The sequence below is a fragment of the Podarcis melisellensis genome, assembly GCF_964234715.1.
Source record: "Podarcis melisellensis genome assembly, chromosome: 12".
NCBI classification, from domain to species: domain Eukaryota; kingdom Metazoa; phylum Chordata; class Lepidosauria; order Squamata; family Lacertidae; genus Podarcis; species Podarcis melisellensis.
The window spans coordinates 33702444-33727413 of record NC_138544.1 but is presented as its reverse complement, the minus strand read 5'-3'; the positions used below and the strand labels follow the sequence as shown (position 1 = coordinate 33727413).

The 24970-nt window shown below is 42.4% G+C and overlaps 1 protein-coding gene across 4 annotated transcripts in view; it reads right to left on the bottom strand.

The window, feature by feature from the left end:
- Positions 1-5: 5 nt before the first annotated feature.
- The window catches only part of CALCR (calcitonin receptor), a 139336-nt gene continuing 114371 nt past the window's right edge, over positions 6-24970 (bottom strand). For 3 of the 4 annotated variants that reach the window (XM_081931249.1, XM_081931248.1, XM_081931250.1), the window contains exons 11-13: positions 19770-19988; positions 15196-15237; positions 6-5675 (exon numbers count right to left, since the gene is read on the bottom strand). In XM_081931249.1, coding sequence (XP_081787375.1) covers positions 5454-5675; positions 15196-15237; positions 19770-19988 — 483 coding nt within the window. In that variant the 3' untranslated portion in view covers positions 6-5453. The remainder of the gene's footprint in view (positions 5676-15195; positions 15238-19769; positions 19989-24970) is intronic. The other variant, XM_081931251.1, reaches the window with a different exon arrangement.

Here is a 24970-nt window from a genome sequence, read left to right as displayed (position 1 = left end):
AGGAATGCCTTTTTTATTCTGTTTATTTGTCTCACCAAGAATGCCCACCCTTTCCACTGCATTTTATGCATTAGACAACTTTGTATTTGGTAGCTATTTTTGAATTCTGAAAAAAAATACAATAAAAAGCCTGATAAAAGATGATTTTATAAACTTCTACCATGCCACCTCTTCCTCACCTTTTCTCAAAAATAGAAGTTCCAAATGTTGCAACCTTTCCTCACAGAAGAGTTGCAGTATAGGATACAGCTGTTCTTTCGATTTTCAGTCCCCATATTTCAGGCTCTTTGCCACAGGATTGGCCAATAAAAGGAGGAACGAATATGGGAGATAGAATGTATTTATGGGATTCCCCTTTTCAGCAATATCCCCACATTGTACACAGTGGCTTGGACTCTAAGATAAATAAACTTAAGGAAACATATGGAAGGAGTTGACCCCCATTTCCCCACCTCTGCAAAAGTCTCACAACAGAATCAGGGGACATTCTTCCTGAACAACATAGGATGGGGTGGGGACAGGAAACTCTTCTTCTGTGAACTTTGTCTTGGATCCTAAGTCTGATTTAAGGCAAATCTTCCACCCCACTGTTAGGGCTCCGAATAGTGTGTTGTTGAGGTAGGGGGCTAAAGGAGAGACCCAGGAGAGGGCACCAGTAATTTATAAGGTTTGGTGCTGCCCACAAGGCAGGAGTTGGGGAAGAGTCAGGGCAGTCTGAGAAGAAGGAAGGTGCGCAGGATGTGGTGGAAGAAGCAGCTGTTCTGGTGACAGAAGGGTCAATAGATTCCCCACCTTCCTCCACCATGAAGGCAACTTCCATGCAGGAGATCTCAGGTTGTGAGTGTGCAACCCATTAGTACAGGCTTCCTCAGACTTGGTCCTCCAGATGTTTTTGGCCTACAGCTCCCATGATCCCTAGCTAGCAGGACCAGTGGACAGGGATGGTGGGAATTGTAGTTTCAAAACATCTGGAGGGCCGAGTTTGAGGAAGCCTGCATTATTATATAAGCAGGCAGAGGGGTGAACTCTCACTGTTGCTGCAATTGCTTCGTGGGGCACAGATGTGAGGGACAACTGCCTAGTGGCTGGAATGTGTGTGTGTGTGTGTGTGTGAGTGTGCATGCGTGCATGCGCACGCAGAAGGAATTGTTTTAAGTGCTTTTGTCAATAAAGACTTAACTATCAGGTAAATGCCTTTCTTAGCTGGGGTGAGCTAGGGCACACATTGTCCAGCAGGGACTCTGATCTGTGTGTATTTGTGTTTGAAAGTGACTGCAAAGAAAGGAAGGGATGGAATACTTTCATTTTCTAAACTTCCTTATGTTTGCTTATCTTACAATATAAGCCATTGTGTATTTGTGCACTATGGTGCAAAGCTTAATTTGACAGCATTTAAATGAGCACTCCAGTTATACAAGAGTTCAGATCCTACTGGTGTCCATGACTGAACTATTGAGATTTGGTGTTCCAACAGTGCAAACCTGACCAACCTCTTTGGTGTAGGTCTATTGTCCTTCCCAATTGAGTTTATTTTGCACATTCTCAGTGTTATTACCATTAACTTTATGACCTAGGGTACCAGGGCACCCTAATGCAACATGATACATTGATAATAAAGAACATATTATGTAAGCATGAGGTATTTCATCTTAATGTATAGTCTACAAGACTGCACCCAGCATTAAAGGCTTATAAGATGAAGAGTTTTGGCAATGGTAACCTTCAGAAGTAGCTTTTGATATACAACAGATCTATTGTACAAAAAATAATAATGATCTTCAGAAGTATCTTTCGTAATATGAACAAAGTTCAATGAGTAGAATGAGCTGATGAATCACAAAGCTGAACATTGTTCCATACAAAAACATGGCAATATAATAAATTCCCAATGATATAATACACTGTGTGAATAATTCCGTACAGATATGTATGTTACAGGTTTCAGGACTTTTATGCGTTATGTACATTTCTGTTTCAATAGCCCATTTTTTTGCACTAAGAAAAGTTATATAACTACTGTACCAATATGCTAAATCTCAATAAGGATAAAAGGGATCAGAAGTATAACATTCCCAGTAAAGGTGATCTGATTTTTAAAACTGTTTCTCGGTTTTGTTCACTACATCCTAGCAAAGTTAGGAATAAAGTTTAAGAAGATGATCTTGTTGGTAAAAAACAAAACAAAAAAACACTTCAAGCAAATCTGGTCCCATTCTGTGATGTATGATGTAATTATGCATTTAATGAATCTGACAGGCTATATTTTCTTCACCAAGCCAGCCACTAAATTGAATTTCAACCTCAGTGACTTGAATCTTTGTAGATCTGATGTATTCTGGTCACCAGTATCTCAATCTAACAATTCTAGTGCCAAGGCAAGAATGATTTTTTAAAATGCAAGCATATAGTTTATTATATACTTTGCATGTACAATTGGTTGATAATTTACTGGAGAGAAACTATGACACCAGATGGAACATACTTTATGGCCACGATCGAACCAAAGTTACACATTTTAAAATCTCACTGATTTCTATGGAAGGAGTCTTATACTGCAATCCTATACACATTTACCTAGGTGTAAGTACTATTGAACATAGAGGAGTTGACATTACCAATCATATATAGATTCCATTGTTATGGATATACCTAAATGACTTCTGTTGAAATAAATGGGATTTCAATAACATTGGATGGATTATCTGGTTTCTTTTACCTCAAAACCTCTGCACAATCTCCCTTTTCTTCATTTCTCTCTTCAGAGAAAAGGTGTAGTCTCACAAATTGCACACTTTCAGCTGTTCAGGACACAGTCTGCATAGGGTTGTGACCCCAAATTTACAATATGCAGAAATGTTTCTGTGAATTTTTGTTCAAGTCGGTTCATCATGGCCTGGTATTGTTCTGTTCACTGCAGTTCTATTCACTGTAGATCACAGACCCTCCTATCACTTGATTAACATTTGGCAATCTAATGCCTATCAGTACACTTTGTACTGCACACGTTAAATGGGATTATGTGGGAGGGCTGTGCAAAATGTTCCACATGGGCTGGAGGAGCCTCTACTCCCATCCTGTGTGTAGAAGCTTATGGCCAATGGTCAGGGGTGATGGGAGTTGTAGTCCAAAACATCAGGTTGAAGAGTCATAGAATTCTAGAGTTGGAAGGGCTCCTAAGGGTCCTCTAGTCCAACCTCCTGAATGCAGGAGGAGAGGCTGACTTAGAGCCACAAAACAGTTTTAGAACCCTCAAAACACTTCCTTGTGAAAAGAATTTACCTTTAAAGTTTCCTGAGAGATTTGGGCCATTTGCTGAATACTGAAAAATAATCAGTAATACTCTCTCATCAAACACTCGGGAGCAATACAACTACCTCGTGTTCTCTTTAGGACAATGAGTGTAATGTTAGTCTTAAGTAGATCTAACAATGCTAAAACGCCAAGGCTAATGGATGGTATTAGCCAGCCTTTCTAGCTGGTCCCTGGGACCCTTCCCAGAACACGCCCCTTCTCCAGGCTGGACCCCTGTTTCTTGCTCTCCTCATAAGAGTGTTGCTTCAAATTGTGAGGGGAAAGAGACTCTGGTGTTGGCCATCATGGGGAACACATGTTCCCACCTACCTTGCCCAACCCTCCAAAGTCTGCATAATGGAATTGCTTCCTGAAGAACTCTGAGGGGAGTTTTCTTGCTATTTTGTTTGAGTAATTTAATACAGTCATACCTCGGGTTGAATATGCTTCAGGTTGAGCGCTTTCGGGTTGTGCTCTGTGGCGACCTGGAAGTAACGGAATGCGTTACTTCTGGGTTTTGCCACTCGCGCATGCTCAGACGCTCAAAATGACGTCATACACATGCGCGGAAGTGGTGAATTGTGACCCACGCACGCACAGACGCGCAGTCATGGGTTGCGTTCGCTTCAGGATGCGAATGGGGCTCCGGAACGGATCCCGTTCACACCCTGAGGTACCACTGTAATGTGTTTGGGGAGGGGAGCAGTTACTAGGTACTAAGGTCATCAGCTTCGGGACTACTTTTGGATGTGAAGGTGGGTATTCTTATCTGACCTTGATAATCACTTAAATGTTGGTATATGCTAAATCAAGTGTTAATATAATAATGATATTACTTATTTTATGGATCCAGTTATCTCAATAATTCAGATTTTGGTTTTTTATGGGAAGTGCTTTGAACATGAATGTATGACAAAATTTACTGGGACTGAAATGCTTTTGACTGGCTTGAATGGGTCCTTTAACTGTAATAATGCCTCTTGCTTATCTGATGCTGGAGGGAGAGATGGGATGTGTTTGTAGAACCTCTGACTTTTGCATTTGTTAGTCCACAGGAAAAGAAATGCAGAAATTGGACAACCCACTAAATTCTTCCCCCTCCAATATGGTTCTTTCATTTGAATACGCGTGTGTGTTTAGAAGCCACATTGAACTGGCATGTGCAATGAGGTATAAATGGGGTCCAAAAGTTTAAGTACCTAGTGGACAACCCCTCTATGTATTCCTTATCCTTAAGAGTTATGATTTCATTAGCAAAATAAATGATGAATATTTAGAAGCAACTGTAAAATTGTAAGTATTCAGAAGCTCAGAAGTATCAATTTTAAAAAGGAAAAAAAACTAATTTTGAAGTACATTTCACAGTTTATTTGTAGAGAAAAATTGTTCCCTATATCTGCTGGACTGAAAAATATGGCTGACAATTTCCCAATAAATGATTAATATCAAGCAACCAGTATATGGAATGCTGAACAAAGTCTCTTGGGTTCGCTCATTATACTCTGACAGAACCGTCTGTTTCTTAGGCAAGCTAGTCTTTTTGAATGCTTGTGGCACAATAAATATTTTACCTTCATTTCTGACTGTGCTTGATGTCAGAATAATACTGCATGGAATCCTCTTGAGACAGTGAGGATTTAAATATAATGGAATGATTCCTATTGTTTTGCTCTAAATGCAAAAAATCTTTAAGATTTTTTTACTTAAATTCAAAGATCAAAATCTTTCCAGGATGCTGAGAAATAGTTCATGTTTATGGTTCCAAGGTTGAGTGTAAAAAGAAAGTATCTAATGTAATAGCTGTTAACCATCTCCTATACGCTTTTAGCTCAGCTTGGAGAACAAAGATCCATGTATAGAAACAATGGCATCTCCCAGGTTGTCATGGGACAGCTAATGGATGCTTGTTGTTTTTATTAGTGCATCCCTCATTTCATATGGTCAAGTTCTGAAAACTAGTGAAATTCCATGCTTCTCACTGGCTAGCTCTAGCCTTGGACCTATTGGCCTTTAAGAGTACTGGAGCCATCTGCCACATCTGTTTCTTTCAGACTCGAGCTGTTGCCACCTGTTGCTTGTATATGCACCTGACTGAGCATACTTTTGCAGTCGCCTTGAAGTCTTCTCCTCCTTGTATAAATAAGAAGTCCTTCATTCGTAAGCTAAGCAGACGTCTCTCCAGATTTTAATGCAACAAGTTCAGAGTCTTCTATATACTTTCCATTAAACTGTTCACTGTTGGAGTCGTGGTGGTACGGATAAATTGGAACCTCCGTGATGGAAGTGGCTGTGTAGGAGGTAGATCGCGTAGAACAATGTTCTCGCCGTCTTTGACCCCACTGGGTCTTATACTGCATCCACTGCCTCTTCAAAGCTCCTTGGACCTGCAGATATAAGACAATAGAGTTTAGGCTAGTGCAACAGAAGGGGATAATCTGAATTGATTCTAACACAGTGGCTGATAAATCTTGCCTTCCCTCTAAAAAACCAGCTGGTACGGTGGCTACTTTCATTGGGGGTATAACTGCAAAAGGTGATGGTGAAATCTTGGAAGGCTTAATACATTAGGTGAGATCCAAAGAACTGGCGTGCAAGTGCAAGTCCTAACGCTCCTGTTAGGCAGGGGACCCTCCAGAATGATGTGGGAAGGGGTACTGGGAGCGGCAGAAGGGACAGTTGACAACCCACCTTATGTGTGAGCAGAAATCCCTCCCATTCATGCATGGGGCTTTCTGGATCCAGTCTACTGTATATATTCTACAGTAAACCATATACTCGCAGTGCATGCTTTTAAAAAAGGATTAAATGAGCGTGCTTAGCTTTTCATAAATGGGGATCATGCTGCTGAAGATCAGGTCTGGCACCAGCTTTTGGCATTCATGGGCAGAGGCCCAGCACTCTTGAGTTCTTTGGATGTGCACTGAGGCTGCCACAGGTAGACTTGAGTGATATGTTTTTATGGTCATCACCATCCCCCCCCCCAATAATGTACTGGATGTTGGTCCAGTCAATTGTGGAGAACATAAAATGGCATTGACAAGAATGTTGTCTCATAAGAGGTTTGCTATTCCTTAGTTAAATAAGTTTTGACAGTATGAACCTTTTCTGAAGTTCCTTTTGCCTAAGGCCCCCTCAAAATAAAATAATAATATTAATTTTCATAATGCAACCATGAAGCTAGAATCTTTCTTTTTCTTAAAAAGAAAGCAATTTATTTTAAAATGAGACCCAGCAAAAGGTTTGAAGGCTGCAATCCTATGCAGATCTGTCTGGATGTAAGCCCCACCAAACACAATGGGGCTTACTTCTGAGCAAATAATTGCAATGTAAATAATGTGGATGCAGAACAAATGGTTTTCCCAGATTAAGCTGCTAAAGTCCAGAAAAGAACAACAGGTAGCCAACCATGTTGCTGGTTATCAACAAAAGCCACAATGCAAAAGGAGACATATGCATAAGGATTGTTTTGGTCCAGTCAGGAAGTAAAAAAGAAAAAAAGAAAGTTATGTTTTGAAAATTAAACTGAATAGAAATTTTAAAGCATTGAATCTAAAACTAGTAATGCGGCAAAGCTGAAAGGCATTTGTTCAGCTGTTTATTCTTCATTTCTTGATTCTTAAAGGCTGTGGATACAACAAGCATTACCAACACCACTTTGTTAGCATTGTTAATAGATTTCCTCCCCTGCAATATTTGATAATATATTCTGAGTCTAGCCATTTGCTATTCAAATACAAAATGAAGTATTTGAAGAATGTTGAAAGGGCAGAGACTGAGCAATATGAAAGAGATCCTAATTTCCATCTGTTCAAAGTGGTTCATATGCAGATTTCAAAGCGCGTTGCTGAATAATGGCTGTTCCCCCAAACACCACGCATTTTGTTTAAGATTCACAAATCATCTCTCTATTCATTCTGTCTCATTAATGCACAATTCTTGATTATGGAAGGCATTAGCTTATTTCCCCCCAAACAGACCATGAACACTGGAAAGCCAGTGTGGTGTTATTAGGGACTTGGGAGACCCAAGGTTCATGCCTACTTGACTGCAAAACTCACTGGGCTAGTCTCTCAGCCTAACCTCCCTCACGTGATGATTGTGTGAGGATAAAATGAGGAATGGAAGAGACCACCTTGAGTTCCTTGGAGGAAAAGTGTGTGAGAGAAATGTAAATGTAATGTAATTTGCTGGCTGGATTTTTCATGGTGGAAATTAATGCCAAAGAACATGACTGATAGGCAAATGAGCATAAGGCTACCTGCCCAACAGTGTTACTATTAGAAAACCCTACCTAACACAACTGGAATCTGACTGTATGTTACTATAAACACTTTTTAAAAATCAGGCTTAAGCAATTGTATTTTGAAGAAAAAGTAGCTCCAGAATGGCCTCCTGATGGGGGATCACAGTCTCCCATTAGTTTCACCCTCCTCACCCGAGGAAGGCATTGTTTATAGTATACATCTGTTTTGAATGAACCGGCAGAGGGATAACAATATGATGCAATCCTACTTATGTCTGTTGAAAAATAAATGCCATAGAAGGGACTTATGTCCAGGTATATATGTATAGGATTGTAGCTGTCAGGTTTTATCCGACATTAGTCCTACTCAGAGGAGACCCACTGAAATTGATTACCTTGACTAACCTAATAATTTCAGTGAATATACTCTACATAGACACAACCCTACTGTTTATACTTCTGAATATTCAAAATGTTTCACACACATTATCTCTCTATTTCTTACAGTATACATGGAAAGAGAGTGTCATAATCCCTTGATTGTAGGGGAAGAGGTGAAGCAAAGGAATGGAGAATTTGCCTGTCTGCCTAGGGGGCTTCTTATATCATGGCTCACTCTCTCAGCTACGACGCACTGCACCAGTTATTTATAAATATGCTGGCCTAATTGAATCTCCCTAAGGGACTGCAGTCTAATTGGGAAGGCTTTGTGCTAAAAGATCAGACTTAATATTAATAAACAAGAGTTTTTAAAACCCTGTGCATATAAGCCAGAGTAGGCTAGGAGATTAATATTTGCAACAGACCTGCAAAGATTTCTGGCTCACAACAGTAATAGCAAAAAGCCTGCAGCCTGCTCCAAAGTAGGGTGCTGAAAAGCTTGGGCGGACAACCAGGAAGACATCCAAATTTATATCTGAAAGGATTAGGATGTTGTAAAAATGAAATTTTTCTTTGAGCCATCTTGTTTCTTATTTCTAGATATGTTAATTTGTCAGAACCCAATCCACTATTTTGTACCACACTCCAGTTGGTGGAGCTTGAGGTTCTAGTAAAAAAATTCCAGTAAACTACTGAAATAAAATTTCAGTAATTTATTATCTCCTCCTCACAGTCTCTGTAAACACATATTATCTATGCAAAGCAGGCAGGCTGCATAAACACCATCAACATGGTAGCAGCAGGTGTACAGGCACCATTTTAGTATTATAAATGTCATTTTGCGTTCATTCACTTTTGCCTGGTCCTCTCAAACTGATCTCACAAAGAGGAGACGGCCAGCCAATAGACATTCCCCTTTCAGTAACAGTGAGACTGATGCTCTTAGAGGGCTGTGTGGATAGCGTCACCATACAGTTTAGACACTAGGTGGCACTGGACTTAGTTACTGGTAGTTGGATAGAATCATGAGTTTCCAGTTACTGTTCTGTTCTTGTTTAAGAGAGGCAATACAGTGCTTGCCTAGCTTCCTAATTGGTATGTCCTCAGACCTCCCATGACAAGGGCTGAACACAAATGACATTATGTTTTCCCACTGATTAAAGCTCCAATCCTAATGTCACTTACCTGGGAGTAAGCCCTATTGAATTACATTGGACTTACATCTGACACGGCTAGGCTTATAAGACATGAAATAGAGCTATTATTTCAGTGTTCTAGACAAAGCTTTTCTGGTACTGAACATGTGTGAATAAATAAGGCTGAATCACTTGTTCCAAACGCAGATATGGAACATTGTTTTTGAAACCATTTATTTTGGATCAGTTTCACCTGATTCTGCCTTCATGCAAACAGTCCAGTAATAAGCAATAAATCACTGAGAAACTGAGCTCCTCTTGCACTATTATTAATTCCTTTCCTGAGCCATACCAGAAAACAAAACTTTGATCTCTATGCACCTGGCAAGGGCTAGCTGGACAATTTCACTGGAAGGAATGGAGAGCTGCGGCTCCCAAGCTTTAAGCTAACTGGTTGCACTGAATCTAAGGCACAACATCGAAATTTTGGGAGAGGAAACCAGAATTCTTCCAGGTTCTCTGAAAGTGTGCTGAAAAAATCAACTGTGTTTTCCTGCAAAATGAACACAGAAACTAGATTATCACTCAACCAGGGTTGGTCTAAGACTTTTCCTATGTGATGCTTCCCCAGGGACCTACAGACTAGTGGTGGAATCATATGACATCCTCCAGTTCATGTGAGGGCAGCAGCCTAGCTGAGGAAGTAGAGGGCAGGAAGCACAATGAGGTGGCAGTTGGTCAGGAGTTCAGGTACGAGGGCAGTGTGGTGCAAATGCATGGGCAAAACGAATCCAGCACTCCTGCCAGTGTTTGCACCGTGCCAGCCTCCCTGCTGCCTCACCTCTTTCCTTCTCAGTAGGCAACAATTACCCACGTGCTGGAAATTGAGGGTAGCAGCTCTGCCCCACTTCACGAATTGCTTTGAGGGAAAACTGACTAAGCTAAATAGCCGGTCCAAGCTAGCAACAAGCAAGCACTACTGGCACTAAGATGCTAGCTCACAGGGACAAGAATAACTGGCAGGAATTAACTTAGGGAGTTTTCTGCTGCTACAAGATGTGGGGATTGCCACTAGCTTAGGTAGCGGCCTAACTTTTAAAAGAGATTAAAGAGACTTCATGCAGGTCTATCAAATGACTAATAGCTGTGGTAGCAAAATAGGACTTCCATGTCACTGAAAACCAGTTACCACGATGGGAGGCAACATCAGGCAATTGCCTTTAATGCCCTGTTTGGGAGTTTTCTAGTGGCATCTAATTGAATACAGGATAAGATGAACTTTATGCCTGATCCATCAGGGCTCTTATATTCTTATTGGGGAAGGACCATAGCTCTGTGGTACAGCCTATACTCTGCATACAGAAGGTCCCAGGTCTAATCCTGAGCATCTCCTGGTAGGGCTGACAGTGACCCCATTCTGAAAACAGAGGGCGCTTCTGCCAATCAGTGTAGACAATACTGAACTAGATGGGTCAGTGGGGTGACACGATGTAAAACAACTTCTTGTGCAACTAAAAAATGGGGAAGGTGAGGAAGTTGACATATCTCTTTCTGGTTTATACTTTTTGCCCTCAAACTCAGTTTGCTTTAGGCCAATTCGATAGCTGAAAGCTCCCTGGAAAAAATATGGGATAGTTCTATTTGCTTAGGAAGTAGTAGCATGAAGCACAGATTCCAGCAAAATTAGCAGTGCCTGTACCTCTGGAGCCTATGTAGACAGGGCTTCCAAATGCCACACAGTGAGTTCTTAGTAAAACTGGGATGTGAAGTCTGTGGTTCCTGGATCCTGGCCTTGACCTCAGGTCATAAGACATGTAACATCTCAACTCTCAGCACTTCCAATAAGAGAAACCACAGAATATTATGAAACTATAGTGTAATGTTAAGTTCAGTATCTAGACTCAGAAAAATATCAGTAGGTTGATGCCACTGTTACGTCTGCACCACCGTTATGTGGTGCATTTGTAGCAGCACACCAGACACCTTTATTTGCCCCAGCTGCAACAAAACATGTATCTCCCGTATCAGTCTCTACAGCCGCAGCAGGTGCTGCAACCTTGCAACAGTTTGACTTCATTGTCTCCTGAGACAGACAAATGCCTGCCCATATATCTGCATATTGGGAAAACGCAATGTACATCTAAAGATGGCCTTAAGTGATGAAGTAATCAGTAGAAGAGACACATTTCAAGTAAGCAATTTGCTCAATAAGAACACACACATCAATTTTGTGCTTAAAACTGATCGGATCCAAATTTGGGGTGGGAGATAAAACCATGTGATTTCTAAGTCAGCAGGAAAAAGATTGCACATTGTTTTCCCCTTCCCTTAGAGGTGAGAAATTATGGCCAGACTTCATGCGGGTCAAGTTTCTTTTTGGGTCAGAGAATATATTGGGTTTTTATATTGGTCAGAGAATATATTGGATTTTATAGATATATAATGGGGTTTTTTTATAATAACATAGGTGTCCTCCCCCCGAGAACTGTATAATTAGAAGAGAACTTGTGCAGGTGCCGGATAAAACAATTCAGATTCCGATTATTCTGTTTTCCCAGTTCAGAGCCTCTGGAAATCTCTTAGAATCCCTCATTCCAGAAGAGACAACCAGAGGGGCCAATTTATTTTCCTTCAACAACCAGGATCAGTTTTGCCCTGCCAAAGTGAAGGAACATAAGGAGCCGCTTTATAACAAGACAGACCCATTTATCCCTCTAGCTAATTCCTGCAGTGGTTGAAGCAATGGCAGCACTTACCTGACCGCTCATCAGCAGCATTGCTGCAATTTAGCAGGAGGGAAGGGGCTAGGCAGCAGTGCAGTGCCAACACACTGGCCTGACTGCCAGATTGGCAACGCTGATGCATTGGTTTTCCCACTGTCTTCTCCTCCCCATCCTGTTTATGTTATAAACTGTAATCCTACAACATCTGGAGAGCACAGGTTCCCTCTCTCCTTTTATATGAGTTAAGATTTTAGAAAAGAAGAAAAATCTATATATACTAACACCTATGCCAAAAAATCAGTAAAGCTGGGATATCTGAGTTTAAAATAATATACAGCCTAACCGGAAACACATTTGCTTAGATGTTAATTGCCTTAAAATTCCACTGCCTTTCCGACTGAAGGATTTCAGCCCAATTCTTGGAAGTCAGCTTAATATTAAAGCTTTAGTTTTAGGCTCTAAACGATAAATCAATAAAATGCAGTTTTTAATATTCAGATTGAGGCCTGCAATCCCTCAAACACTTTCCTGGGAATAAAGCCCACTGAACTCAATGGGCCTTACTTCTCAGCACACATGCACAGGCTCGCATTGTAAACACCTGTATGGATTCTAACCAGTCAAAGGAAACGCACAGATTGCAAACCCAAATGCTTTAGACCTTGGGAAACACATTTTGTATGGATATTTAATATTTTAAACCTGTCTATGGGAGATAATGTATTCATGCACAGCTCTGATCTGAAAACTAGGCCTTTGGGTTTCTGCGTACGAACAGATAATGAAAAAGTTGACAGCTCCAACAGGAATTCCTATCTCGCAACTTGTATATCCTAATTAATACATTGGCAAAGCTTCAGAACGATGGCATACAGTATTTCCCCCTTCACTAAGAATGTGTCATTGGCTGCTTCTTCATTATAGCTAGAAAACGACAACAAGCAATTTTAGGATTTCCTCCTTTCCTCTTAGCTTTCATTTCATTAAGCCTTCCTGTGTAAATAAAAGATAAAATGCATCTCTTTATGTCAGGCAGCTGTTTGCGAGGATGTTGTGGCAATTATGTCTGGGTGGGTCCAATGCACATAGCAGCCTGTAAAATGGCCGCAGGGCTTCCTCATGTCGCTACAGTGCTAGTGCAACAAAATGGAATGGTGGCTGTTGGCACTGGTGTGTTAGCAAAACCCCAATGTGGCAGTTTTGAGCAGCTTAATTATGCAGAACATGATGCCAAGTTTGGAAGAGGGAGACCATGGCAGCTGGAGGAACCTTTGGTGATGCCTCACTTCCAGGTTGGGGTCCTTCTGTGAGAGCTGTCACACAATGACAACAGGGGCAACTTGATGTTCAAATGGACCCCCAGTTTATGCACGCCCTTCTTGAGAATAGAAAAAGAAGAAGAGGAGTTTGGATTTGATATCCCGCTTTATCACTACCTGAAGGAGTCTCAAAGCGGCTAACATTCTCCTTTCCCTTCCTCCCCCACCACAAACACTCTGTGAGGTGAGTGGGGCTGAGAGACCTCAGAGAAGTGTGACTAGCCCAAGGTCACCCAGCAGCTGCATGTGGAGGAGTGGGGAATCGAACCCGGTTCACCAGATTACGAGTCCACCGCTCTTAACCACTACACCACACTGGCTCTCACAACAGCCACTGTGGCTTTGTGTGGATACTGATCTCCTCTGAGCCAGGGGTCAGGAACCTCTTTTAGTCCAAGGACTTTCCTGGCGCCACAGGCAAAAGCAGGTGGAGCAGAAGTGTAAATTTTACCTTGGTACAGCAAACTAGTTTCTACACGCCCCCCCCCCCCAGTCTTCCATCCAGATGAGCAAAGAGGCAGTGCCACAGTTCAACACATTCCAGTCAGGTAAAAAACACTTGTGGGGCAAAATAGGGCCAGTGAGAGATACGAGCTTGGAGAGAGTAGGGAAGAGTTCCCAGGGCCTGATAAAGAGATCTGGAGGGCCACATTCCACCCCAGGCCTGAGTGAGGTTCCCCACTCCTGTCATGAGCCACCAACCTCTATTCTTATATTTCAGCTTGCAGACGTTAGGATTATAAAAGGGTTGATGAGAGTTTAATGGGCAGAGCCAGAGTTCCCAACCACTCATACAGACTCTATGTCTGTTGTCACATTCTGCCCAGGGTTAAAGGTAGTGGTTGCAATTTTGCTCTTTCCGAGATACTGAATGAACACATCAGTAAGGGGAGTGTGAGTTTTTGCTTTCCAGCAGGAAGTCAAATAATCTTGCAGCATCATTAAGTTTCTTTCTCCCCTTTTCTTACATGGCCTTTCAAGAAATACTTCTAATAGATATCGAAGGGATGTTTGACATTCTTCCCCCAATGTTTTTTAAATCATTATAGTAGAGGAGGAATCTAAACATAAAGTCATATAAAATATTGATGCAACAAGATGAGAGTGTGAGAGAACACTGGTTCAATGATTTTTGGGGGGGTGGCGGCGGGTGTGTGTGTGCTTTCCATGGACTTCTGGAAGGCAAGTGCTAGTTATTAAATGCATGAACGAAAGGTTGGACAACATGAATGCTAAGTAGCCAGCCTTTCAATGCTTCTCAGAATATTTAGAACAAGGAATTTGTATGTATGGGTTCCATCATATAAATGGACAACGTTTGCAGTCAGTACTCAGACACATTAATGACATATACATACACTTTCTGTGTCACCATTTTATGGCATTATATTTTATAGCCAAGATCCAAACAGTCATGCAACTATTTCCAGATGTGATAAGGGATGTTGGGCTTGTGTTTCTCAAAGTGTGTCTTTACAGTGCCTGCCACAAATCAAGTTTTTTTTTTAAAAAAAGAGCTTTCAAAAATGTCACGATTTATTCAAAAAATGAAAAGAGTCTATGACATTGGATCCTAAGATAAATCAGCTTAAGACAGTGCAAGGGATGAAGTCCCACCCCCCTCACAACCATCTCCTGAGCCCTGTTGGAAAGGTGGGGAGGAAGAATAACCACTGGACTTTGATCCTAAGATACGTTAACAAAGTTTATGGGAGAAAAGTTCCTCCTCTATCTGCAGCACTCTATTCTGCACTGACACACCAAAATGGCTTTTCCCCCTTTAAAGAGCACATACCTGGCTGGGCAGCAGTAATGATGTTGTTCCAGCCCCAAGAAGGAAGGAAGGAGAGAGATCCCTCCCTTCTCTTGACCAGTGTGCTGCCAGAAAGAAATGCCCCAGTAACCCTTGGGAAATGCAGTTTTCCCAGCAGCAATTTCTTAACATGGACTTCCATGTTTTCAAAGAAGCAGCTTGGTTGATTATCCAAGCCAATCTGACATGAGCTTGGGAGAAAGTAATCCATGTCTCCTTATTATACTAAGAGTGAACAACAGCCTTGTAAATTGCCATAACATAAAGTTCCACTGTTTCATATGCTTACCTCTCCATTGAAGAAACAGAAAATAGTTGCCACAAGTAAACCCTAAGAAGAAGAAGAAAAGAGAGAAAATTATTCAGACTCTTTCTTTTTCTATGCCATGGCTGCTTAGGGTGCAAAGTAATGATACAAAATTTAATGCCGCCTTCATTTCATGCTGTATAGTTGGACTCTAATGTAGCTAAAGAAAACTGTCCTACAATTACAGCTTCTCATTGTTGAAAGACAAAACAGTTATATCTGCCAGGTTATATCCCCCTTACCCCCGCATCAAAGCCATCCTCAACTAAGAGAATCAAGAAAGTGGGCGTCTTTGTGTGAGAAACATATCCACTAAATGAGAGATGGAAATCTGTGGTACATTGGTTTAAAAGCTGCTATACATTCTCAAAAAGAAAAGAAAAAAGTACCAGAAACACATCATGTATGACCCCTAAAAGACAAGCAGATCTATTGTGGCATAAGCTTCTGTTTTTGCCAGTAGCATCTTCACTCCTGATTTGGAGTGTATTTTTGTCATGAACATATTTGCATGAGGAATGGGTTAACCTCTCCCCACACCATTGTTCTTAAGGACAGAGGGACAGGGGCTGTAGCTCAATGGTAGAGCATCTGCTTTGCATGCAGAAGGTCTCGGGTCCCATCCCTGGCAGCCCTGTGAGAAATCCTGGAGAGTTGCTGCCAAGCCAGTGTAGACAGCACTGAGCTAGATGGACCAGTATTCTGACTCAGTATCAGGCAGCTTCCTAGGTGTTCCTGTGATCCTCATCCCCCTTGCAGCTCATATTTGAAAAAGACACCTCACAAGGCACACACAATAGTAAACTATATTGTACTACCAAAATGTGTAGTACAAGGCAATTCAATCGATGTGGCCTTGGAAGTAAACCTTCTTGTGTTCAATCGAGTATTTACAGGTGTTCATCAGACTGCAGCCAGATATACTTTTCCAACACCAAAACGCAGGTCTTTCTCATTTGTGGCCCTATCCTCTCTAACGAAAGACACTTTGGGTCACACAATTTCCTCCTTTCCTGCTCTTATCCCTCTAAATTCTCTTCTCGTTTGCAGTTATATAGCCATATTGTCTTTCACAAGAGGATAACGGGGATCATGGCTTAAAGACAACGGGTTTGCTCAGATGGCCTTGAAATTAGATTTTAGTTAACTGTTCTGTAGAGGAGTTTGTCTGAGGTGAGAAAAGGAGCCCGATGTGGAGGGCAAAATGTGTCCAAAAGTGATGTTATTTCTACAAGACAAAAGGTAACAGCAGTAAATGAGTAATAAAAATACATGCACAGTAAAGAACCTTGCCATTGTACATTGTACAGGAAGGTGAAGAGAGGCCTCTGTTTATGACTTGTTTAAAAAGGTGAAATGGCATGGAATTCAGATCTGTAAATGCTTGACAGTTTGACCCCGACACTATTGTCCTTGCTTAATTGGTAATTACCGGTATATTGCAGATATTTGGTGGCTATATTATATTAAGATATTAAGGAAGATGGTGCAAAAATGCCAGACACCCACAGTGAGAAATACAGGGTGAGTCCTTTAAAAGAGGCCCCGTGGATACAGAGTACACATGTTTCACGGGGCCTCTTTTAAAAAACTCACCCTATAGCTAAACAATTCCCATGATCTGACCACTGAACACGACATTTAACGACATTTACCCCACGACAAAGCAGTGTTATTCAACAGTAGTTGTTGTCAGACCCCCACATTATGTTACAGCTAATTTGCAGTAAATCTGCAGTTGGGACTCATACATATCTAGGGAATGACGTGTCACCATTTTCATTAGAGAAAAACCACATTCAGATGCTAATATAAACACCTAGGGGCAACGGCATAGGAAGCCTCTCAGGCACCTGGGGCGAAATGCCCATAGAGGCGGGGCAAGCGGCACCCATAGAGATGGGCCATCCCTATGGGCTCCGCACCACACTGCGTCCCCGTCCCATTCGCTCTCCACCCACTGCCTTCCCCCCCAGCTGTAGGGCAGCTGAGGCCCTGGGGCACACGGTGCCCTTAGGGAGGGATGACAGCACTTAGGGAGGGCAGACAGCACAGAGCCTGTGGGCGCCTGAGACGCGTGGCTCAGGCACACCGCAGGCCTTGCAGTGAGTACTGCCCGCCATTTTGTCACCCCCGACCAGGTGAAATCTGGGGTGAGTCCCCCCTGCCCCCCTTCCTACACCCCTGCCTAGGGCAGAATTGGGATTGTGAGACCCAATTTCCATGCATGCACTAACATCCACATTATAATGGAATTATAGCAGCACACACAATCCCTTTTCCGCCAAGGTTTGTACTTGCTCACTCAGTGATAAACTATGGTTTGTCATTACATTTGGCTTGAGCTAAGGTATATGAAATGGTCTGAACATTCTAAACCACCATATAAAGACTGTGCCTTATTACTTAGTTTAAGTTGCCCAGCTTGTATTGCATTTCACTTATTTAAGTCAATAGCAATAATTGCTAATAAATCCTAATTAACAAGGATTTAATTCATTAATATATAAATTTGTTTGAGAATGGGCCATGCCTCAGTAGTAGAGTACATGCTTTGCATGTGGAAAGTTCCAGGATCAATCCCTGGCATCTCAGGTAGCAAGCAGAAGTGGCTTGCCAGGCAGGCAGATCTTTCTCATCTCCTGCTCTCAGAGGCAGCTTGCCAGGTGAGACCGGGCTGCTTATGCTGGCTTCGCAGCAGGTAGATCACTGTTGCTTATCCGAAGGGGGAGGAATGAGCTGGTGTAGAGTTTGCTGCAGTACAAACACCTGCACAGCCAATCTGGCACTCCTGCTGGTGTGTTTGCACCATGCTGACTTCCCTGTTGCCCCTCCCAATAACCAGTAGTGACCCACCTGCTGTGAAGCTAGCATAAGCAGCTTGGCCTCACCTGATGAGCTGCTTCTGACAGTAGCTGAGGAGAAAGATGTCTAATTAAGCAATAGTAGGCTAGACGGACAAATAGTCTGGCCTGTCAGAAAGGCAGCTTCCTGTGCCTTAATTAATATATACCATTATTTATCTGTCATGTAATCTAATGAAGAAACAGGGTTGGGCGAATCTGTTAATTTTGATTTCTCTCAGGTGTCTTGTTTTTCCAATCTTGAGTTCAGTCTTCCACATTTCTATATCTGTATCTAATTAAATACCTGTCTCTGAATAATGCAGCACTTCACTTACTTTGTTTTTGCTTATTCTTGTTAAGTACCACCTGTGTAACTGCAGATAGATGGAGCAATCTATTTCCAACCCACGCCAATTCCGCGTGCTTGTTCATTTGTATGTTCTTTTCAGTTTCTACAGTAATCATTTTTTTAAAAAAAAATCCTGCACAAATAAATTCTATTTTATCACAAAATGCCAATGAAGTGCATGTTTTATCTCAATATTTGTGTTTCTAAATGTGTTTTATCTTAAAATATGTGTTTTTCAAAAACAACATTATAGGGACCATTTTTCGAGGAAGAATTTTGTATCACAAAATACAGAGAAGGGCAGAGTCCTAAGGAGAATTATGTTCCCATCTCCACACACATCATGGAGGCAGAGATCTGGTCAGTTTGCATCAAGATTAACAAAAACAGAACTTCTCAAGCCTCCTAACGCGGAGCTATAGGATTTGAACTGGGTATAGAGAGGTGGATCTCAGACCACTTTGTTTTTACCACTTATTTTTAAGCTGTCCACTTTCTTCATTTGGCAATTTTGCCCCATTTGTTGCAACAAAACTAGCTCATGCTACTAAAGCAGTTATGAGCTTACCGAACAGTGAGGCAGGATCCTCATCAAATGCTCTGACTGAAACTGCTATGTGATAAGGACAATCTCCTAAAGAGGGCAGATGATGTAAAGAGCTAGAGATGAATTGACTCTCATAGTTCAGAGCCACTTCTAGTATGGGAAACCTGGTGTTATTTTCTAGATGAGGATGTTATTCTGCAGAGAAAACGCTATTACATTTCTAAATGGCAACAGGCAGTCTCTATTTCAGCCCCTTGTAGCTTCTTTGTTAACTCGGGAGACCATCAGGATAGCAAGTTACAAGCAATTTCCCCTAATTCAGTGGGGGTTTTTTTGTACAGTGGTACCTCGGTTTAAGTACTTAATTTGTTCTGGAGGTCCGTTGTTAACCTGAAACTGTTCTTAACCTGAAGCACCACTTTAGCTAATGGGGCCTCCTGCTGCCGCCGGAGCACGATTTCTTTTCTCATCCTGAAGCAAAGTTCTTAACCTGAAGCACTATTTCTGAGTTAGTGGAGTCTGTAACCTGAAGCGTATGTAACCCGAGGTACCACTGTATGTTGTTTTCACTAAGATAGGTATTTTTGCGTGCACTTTGACTTAATACTCGGTGTGCATTCCTTGGTTGGTGAACTGCACCACAAAATTCAGAGAAGTACACATTGAAAAGGGATGCTTGTGATTCAGTTCACATGTCGGTTCAAGCAAATGCAAATTGGGTAGATATCCGAACAAATTTCTCCCCCATCTTTACATACCTAACTAAAAAAATAACAACCACAACATAAAAACCATAGTGTTACCAGACCCATACCTGGTAATGCATTAATATATGCATGATGTAATCATATACTTCGCCTGCAAGCTTGTTTTCTGGCCTCCATGGAATAATGACAAACTGAATTCCTAATAAGGGCACAAGGATTAAAGTGGCTCTGACAGCTTTCATGTACATGTTGGACTCGGCGCGATGAGTGTCTCTTAGCTTGGTTACTAGAACTCGCACAATGTTAAGCAAAAAGAAAAAATTGACCTGTAAGAACAAATGCTTTATTAATCAACCATCATTTTAGATTTATTCTATTTACAAAAAAAAACAACAGAACTTGTAAAACATTAAAATATCACGCACACATATATTTTGTTTCCACAGACATTTTGAAACGAGATCAATTGAAATTGCATTACATGAAAACAGTGCATAACTCATATCACTGATATGTAAAATTAAATGGAATCAAACATGAAGATGACCCTCTGGAACTTTGTAAAAATAAATAATAAGAGTAGAGCTGGGAGCAAGGGAAAATAACAAGAACCAATGGTCCAGTTTCCTAGGTGACATGTTTTAGGACTCCGCAAATTGTATTCTCAGGATCAGACTGGGTTTATGACCTGTAAGATAGTGGTGCCTCGCAAGACGAAATTAATTCGTTCCGCAAGTTTTTTCGTCTTGCAAGTTTTTCGTCTTGCGAAGCACGGTTTCCCATAGGAATGCATTGAAAATCAATCAATACGTTCCTATGGAAACCGCCTTCAGACCAGGTCCGGGGAGCAAAGCCTTCCCCCCCCCCGGCCTTCAGAAGAGGTCCAGGAAGGCCGGCGGGGGCCGAAAGGCTTTGCTCCCCCCCCGCCTGCCTTCAAAAGCCGCCCGGGATAGCGGAGAAACGCGCTGCGTTTCTCCGCTCTCCCGGGAAGGCAGGCAGGGGGAAGCAAAGACTTTTGCCCCCCCCGCCGGCTTTCAGAAGAGGTCCAGGACCTCTTCTGAAGGCCGGCGGGGGGCAAAAGTTTTTGCTCCCCCCCATCTGCCTTCAAAAGCCGTCCGGGATAGCGGGAAGCGCTTCCCTGCTATCCCGGACCGCTTTTAAAATGCTGGCGGTGGGGAGCAAAGCCTTTCGGCCCCCGCTGGCTTCCTGGACCTCTTCTGAAGGCCGGAGGGGGGGGGGAAAGGCTTTGCTCCCTACCGCCAGCATTTAAAAGAGGTCCCCGGAGATTTCCCTATGGGCTTTCTTCTTGCGAAGCAAGCCCATAGGGAAATTCATCTTGCGAAGCAACTCGCAAACGGGAAACCCTTTCGTCTTGCGGGTTTTCCGTCTTGCGAGGCATTCGTCTTGCGGGGCACCACTGTATTATCGGCATCCCTGAACTGGATGCTCCCTAATCACTGTCGACTGATCACTGGGGAATAGCCAATAGCATCTGGTTCAGGATGAATCCTCCTTGGTTAGATGAAGGTGAAAAATGTTGCTGACTGTCTAAATGCAGGTAACGTAGAACTAACAACTGGGTGTGTTTAGCAGGGGATAGTCCCCAGTCAAAGAGGCCAAAGGCTGTAAGGAGGCAAGGCACATGCTGGTGCCTTCCAGAAGTCATCAGACTACAAATCCCATAACACCTGTGCACTGGCTATGCTAGCTGGGTTGACTGGAATTGTAGTTCTAGGTACAGTATCTGGGGAGCACAAGGCTGAGGAAGGCTGCAATAGAGACATCTGGAGAACAAAACCATGTAGAGACAGGTGCTTTGCCACCCTCTGTCTGTTCCTCTATTACACCCTCTCCAATATTCAGAAGGAATAAATTGTTCTTGTTTTTTCTGTATTTTTTTTTTGAAAATAACACTGTTTAAAAATGTTCCTTTCCCTGCTCCACACCATGTTATCTGAAGTGTCTTTCTGAAGCTCTCTGCTAAAAGTGCTGCACTTAATCACAGATACATTAGAAACTAAAACACATATATAGAAACCAGAGAACAAATGTACACCTTTTCCCCTTTCAGCACTGAAACAATGCTTAGGCATGTGTGTGTGCTGTGGGGGCGATTATAATTTTATAGTCTTTAAGTTGCTGAGGAATGCTCGTAATTGGTGCTTATTCAAAAAAACCTGCCACCTTAGGGCCAAACTACTTGTGACACTAGAAATGTAATTTGCAGTTGAGTAATTTCATTTTCTAACATTAATTAGCGGGTGGGTGTGTGCGCGCGCGCAATTGGAGCGAATCAGGACAACAGTTCATGGGAAGGAAGACACAAGCTTTCTGGTGTAATTGTTCCAACTAAAATTACCCTCTGCTATTTGGCATGGGATGGTTGCTCCCCCAGCACCAAAAATTCCTTTTCGAACAGCTACACATTTAGTCCCTAAGTGCCTTTTAGGGGAAGGGCTATAGCTCAGTGACAGAGCATCTGTTTTGCATGCAGAAGGCCCAGGTTCAATCCTCAGCATCTGCAGGTAGGGCTGGGAAAGACTCCCTATTTGAAATCTTGGAAAAACCCCACTGTTGGTTAATGTAGATCAGGCATCTTCAATTTTTTTCAGGACTCACTCATAATCCAAATATGCACTTGAAGACTCATTTCTTAATCTTTTACCATATACTGGTGGTAGTGCTCCTGCTGTGACCCACCTTGGATCAGGCTGTGATCCACTGGGTCCCAACCCATCAGCTGAAGACCAGTGGTGTGGAGAGAACTGAGCAAGATGGACAAAAAGGTCTCTGCCCCTGTATAAAGGCAGAATTATTGGTTTGTTTTTGTTTTAAAAACAGGTGCTTAAACTGTCTACTTTATTTTGATGACAAAGCACGTGAGCAGTAATAAGGTAATGGTAAAGGACCCCTGGACGGTGAAGGCCAGTCAAAGGCGACTATGGGGTTGTGGTGCTCATCTTGCTTTCAGGCTGAGGGAGCCAGCTTTCTGGGTCATGTGGCCAGCATGACTAAACCACTTCTGGCACAACAGACCACCATGATGGAAGCCAGAGCGCATGGAAACGCCATTTACCTTCCCACCAGAGCGTACCTATTTATCTACTCATGTTGGTAGGCTTTCAAACTGCTAGGTTGGCAGAAGCTGGGACAGAGCAACGGGAGCTCACTTCATCACGGGGATTCGAACCGCCGACCTTCCGATCAGCAAGCCCAAGAGGCTTAGTGGTTTAGACCACAGATCCACCCTGATCCAGAATCCACTCCTTGTCTGGACAGGGGCTCTGTACTGGTTTCCTGCTGAAAATCCCCTTGCCCCATTTGTTCCCAAGTATGCAGTTTTACAGGAAATGGTTCATTCAGGGGGCAAACAGAAGATACCCATTGGGATCACAACCTGAATCAGGGCCCTGTACTGGTTTTGTGAGCTCAGTTCCTCAGATTGCTTAAGCCGAAATCATATGATTCTGGAAGCAACACAGACACTGCACCAATTAAGAAAAGAAAATACATGTCTGCTTTGAGCCCAAGTACTATTATCTCTCCTTCAGTGGCTTCTGAGCTCATAGCCAATGTATTTTTGGAAAGGCAGTGCTGTAATGAGCAAGCCAGATAGTAAAGGAGACGATTTGAAGCCAGCAATCATCACACCTGTTTTTTCCCCTTTCTTTCGTTTCTTTTCTGAAAGTGATTAGAGTTCCTTTTAAAAAAGATGATGGGCTTTACTTTGCAGAGTAACCAAAGCATAAAGCTTGTGGGTAGTGGTGGTGGAGTTCAGAAATAGGAAAAGGTTTGCACATCATCAGCCAACCTTGGTCTTTAGGATCCCAGAGCGGAGGGGGGAAAAATCAGACTGCTGCAATAAATCTTGAGCTGGTTGTGGTTCTCGAGAGGCCAGAGGGCATGCAAAGTATTCCCATCCAGATGATAAAATTTGGTATGGCATTAAGCACAGCAGCCTTCTTTCACAGACCGTTACACGGAAAACGATCATGTGTCGTTTCCATTCTGGGTAAATGAATTGAGTCATTGAAGCCTGACTACTATAAGCAACCTACTATTTCTCCAGATATATTATTGTTTTATTTTTTAAAAAAAGGCATCAAAACTCTGTCGGAAAACTGAAAGCTAAATTAACTTTGTGAAGACAGACTGAGGCTACTTCCATCGCCATTTTCGCCTTACTCATCGCCAGAGTATTTCTGCTTATAATGCACATGTCTGCAGGCAAAAGCTAAATACCAGGTCATCCCGTTTTGAATCTTCTGGGTGTCAACATGCTGATCTTACACAGGTTATATATATAAAGCTGTGGGGAAGGTGCTTTGCATCTAGAAGGTCCCAGGTTCAGTCCTCAGCAGGAGAGATTCCCTGCCTGAAACTCTGGAGAGCTCCTGCCATTTGGTGTAGACTGTGCTGAGAGAGATGGTCTGACTTGGCCAGTCTTGCCAGTTGCAATCCTATTAGAAACAGTTGCTATCAAAATCTAGGCAGGAAACAGTACACAGGCATGGAACAGATTCAGGATTCGTGGTAGCCAGTTCAAGAGCTTTGCTTGGCCGTAGCCGCTACAATCCGTATTAAGGCTGGCCATTCCTGCCTTATGCTTGGGTGGTGAGCTTTTGTGGAAGGTCCTATGGGAATAGTGTGCCATTTTGTATACCACCATTTTATTTCTGTGTTGGACGCCATTCTTTCTCTTTTTCAGTTCCAAGCTGTTGAATTAGGTTAGCTTTTTTTGTATTGTTTTAAATAATACTGTATAGAATTCCTTTCTCTATTTATTGACTTTGGGCAGTATTCAACTTACTAATGCTTTGCATTAGTGCACTTCTTAGCGCTAGCGCAAGGGGATTTCCTCCCTCTCCTCACTCCTGCATGCCCCACACCACCCCCAAATCATCTTTGGAACAGATTTTGTGGATGTGTTGGGGGAAGAGATGGGGGAAGAAGAAGAAGAAGAGTTTGGATTTGATATCCTGCCTTTCACTCCCTTTAAGGAGTCTCAAAGCGGCTAACATTCTCCTTTCCCTTCCTCCCCCACAACAAACACTCTGTGGGGTGAGTGGGGCTGAGAGACTTCCGAGAAGTGCGACTAGCCCAAGGTCACCCAGCAGCTGCATGTGGAGGAGCGGAGACGCGAACCCGGTCCCCCAGTTTATGAGACTACCGCTCTTAACCACTACACCAGAAGTGTAGTGTTGCTCAAGATTGTGTTGCTCAAGGAGAAATCTTTTCAATGATGGAACCTCAGTCTTAGCGGCACACTGAGTACAACTCAGTCTGGTTATTTTTAGGGAGTATGTTT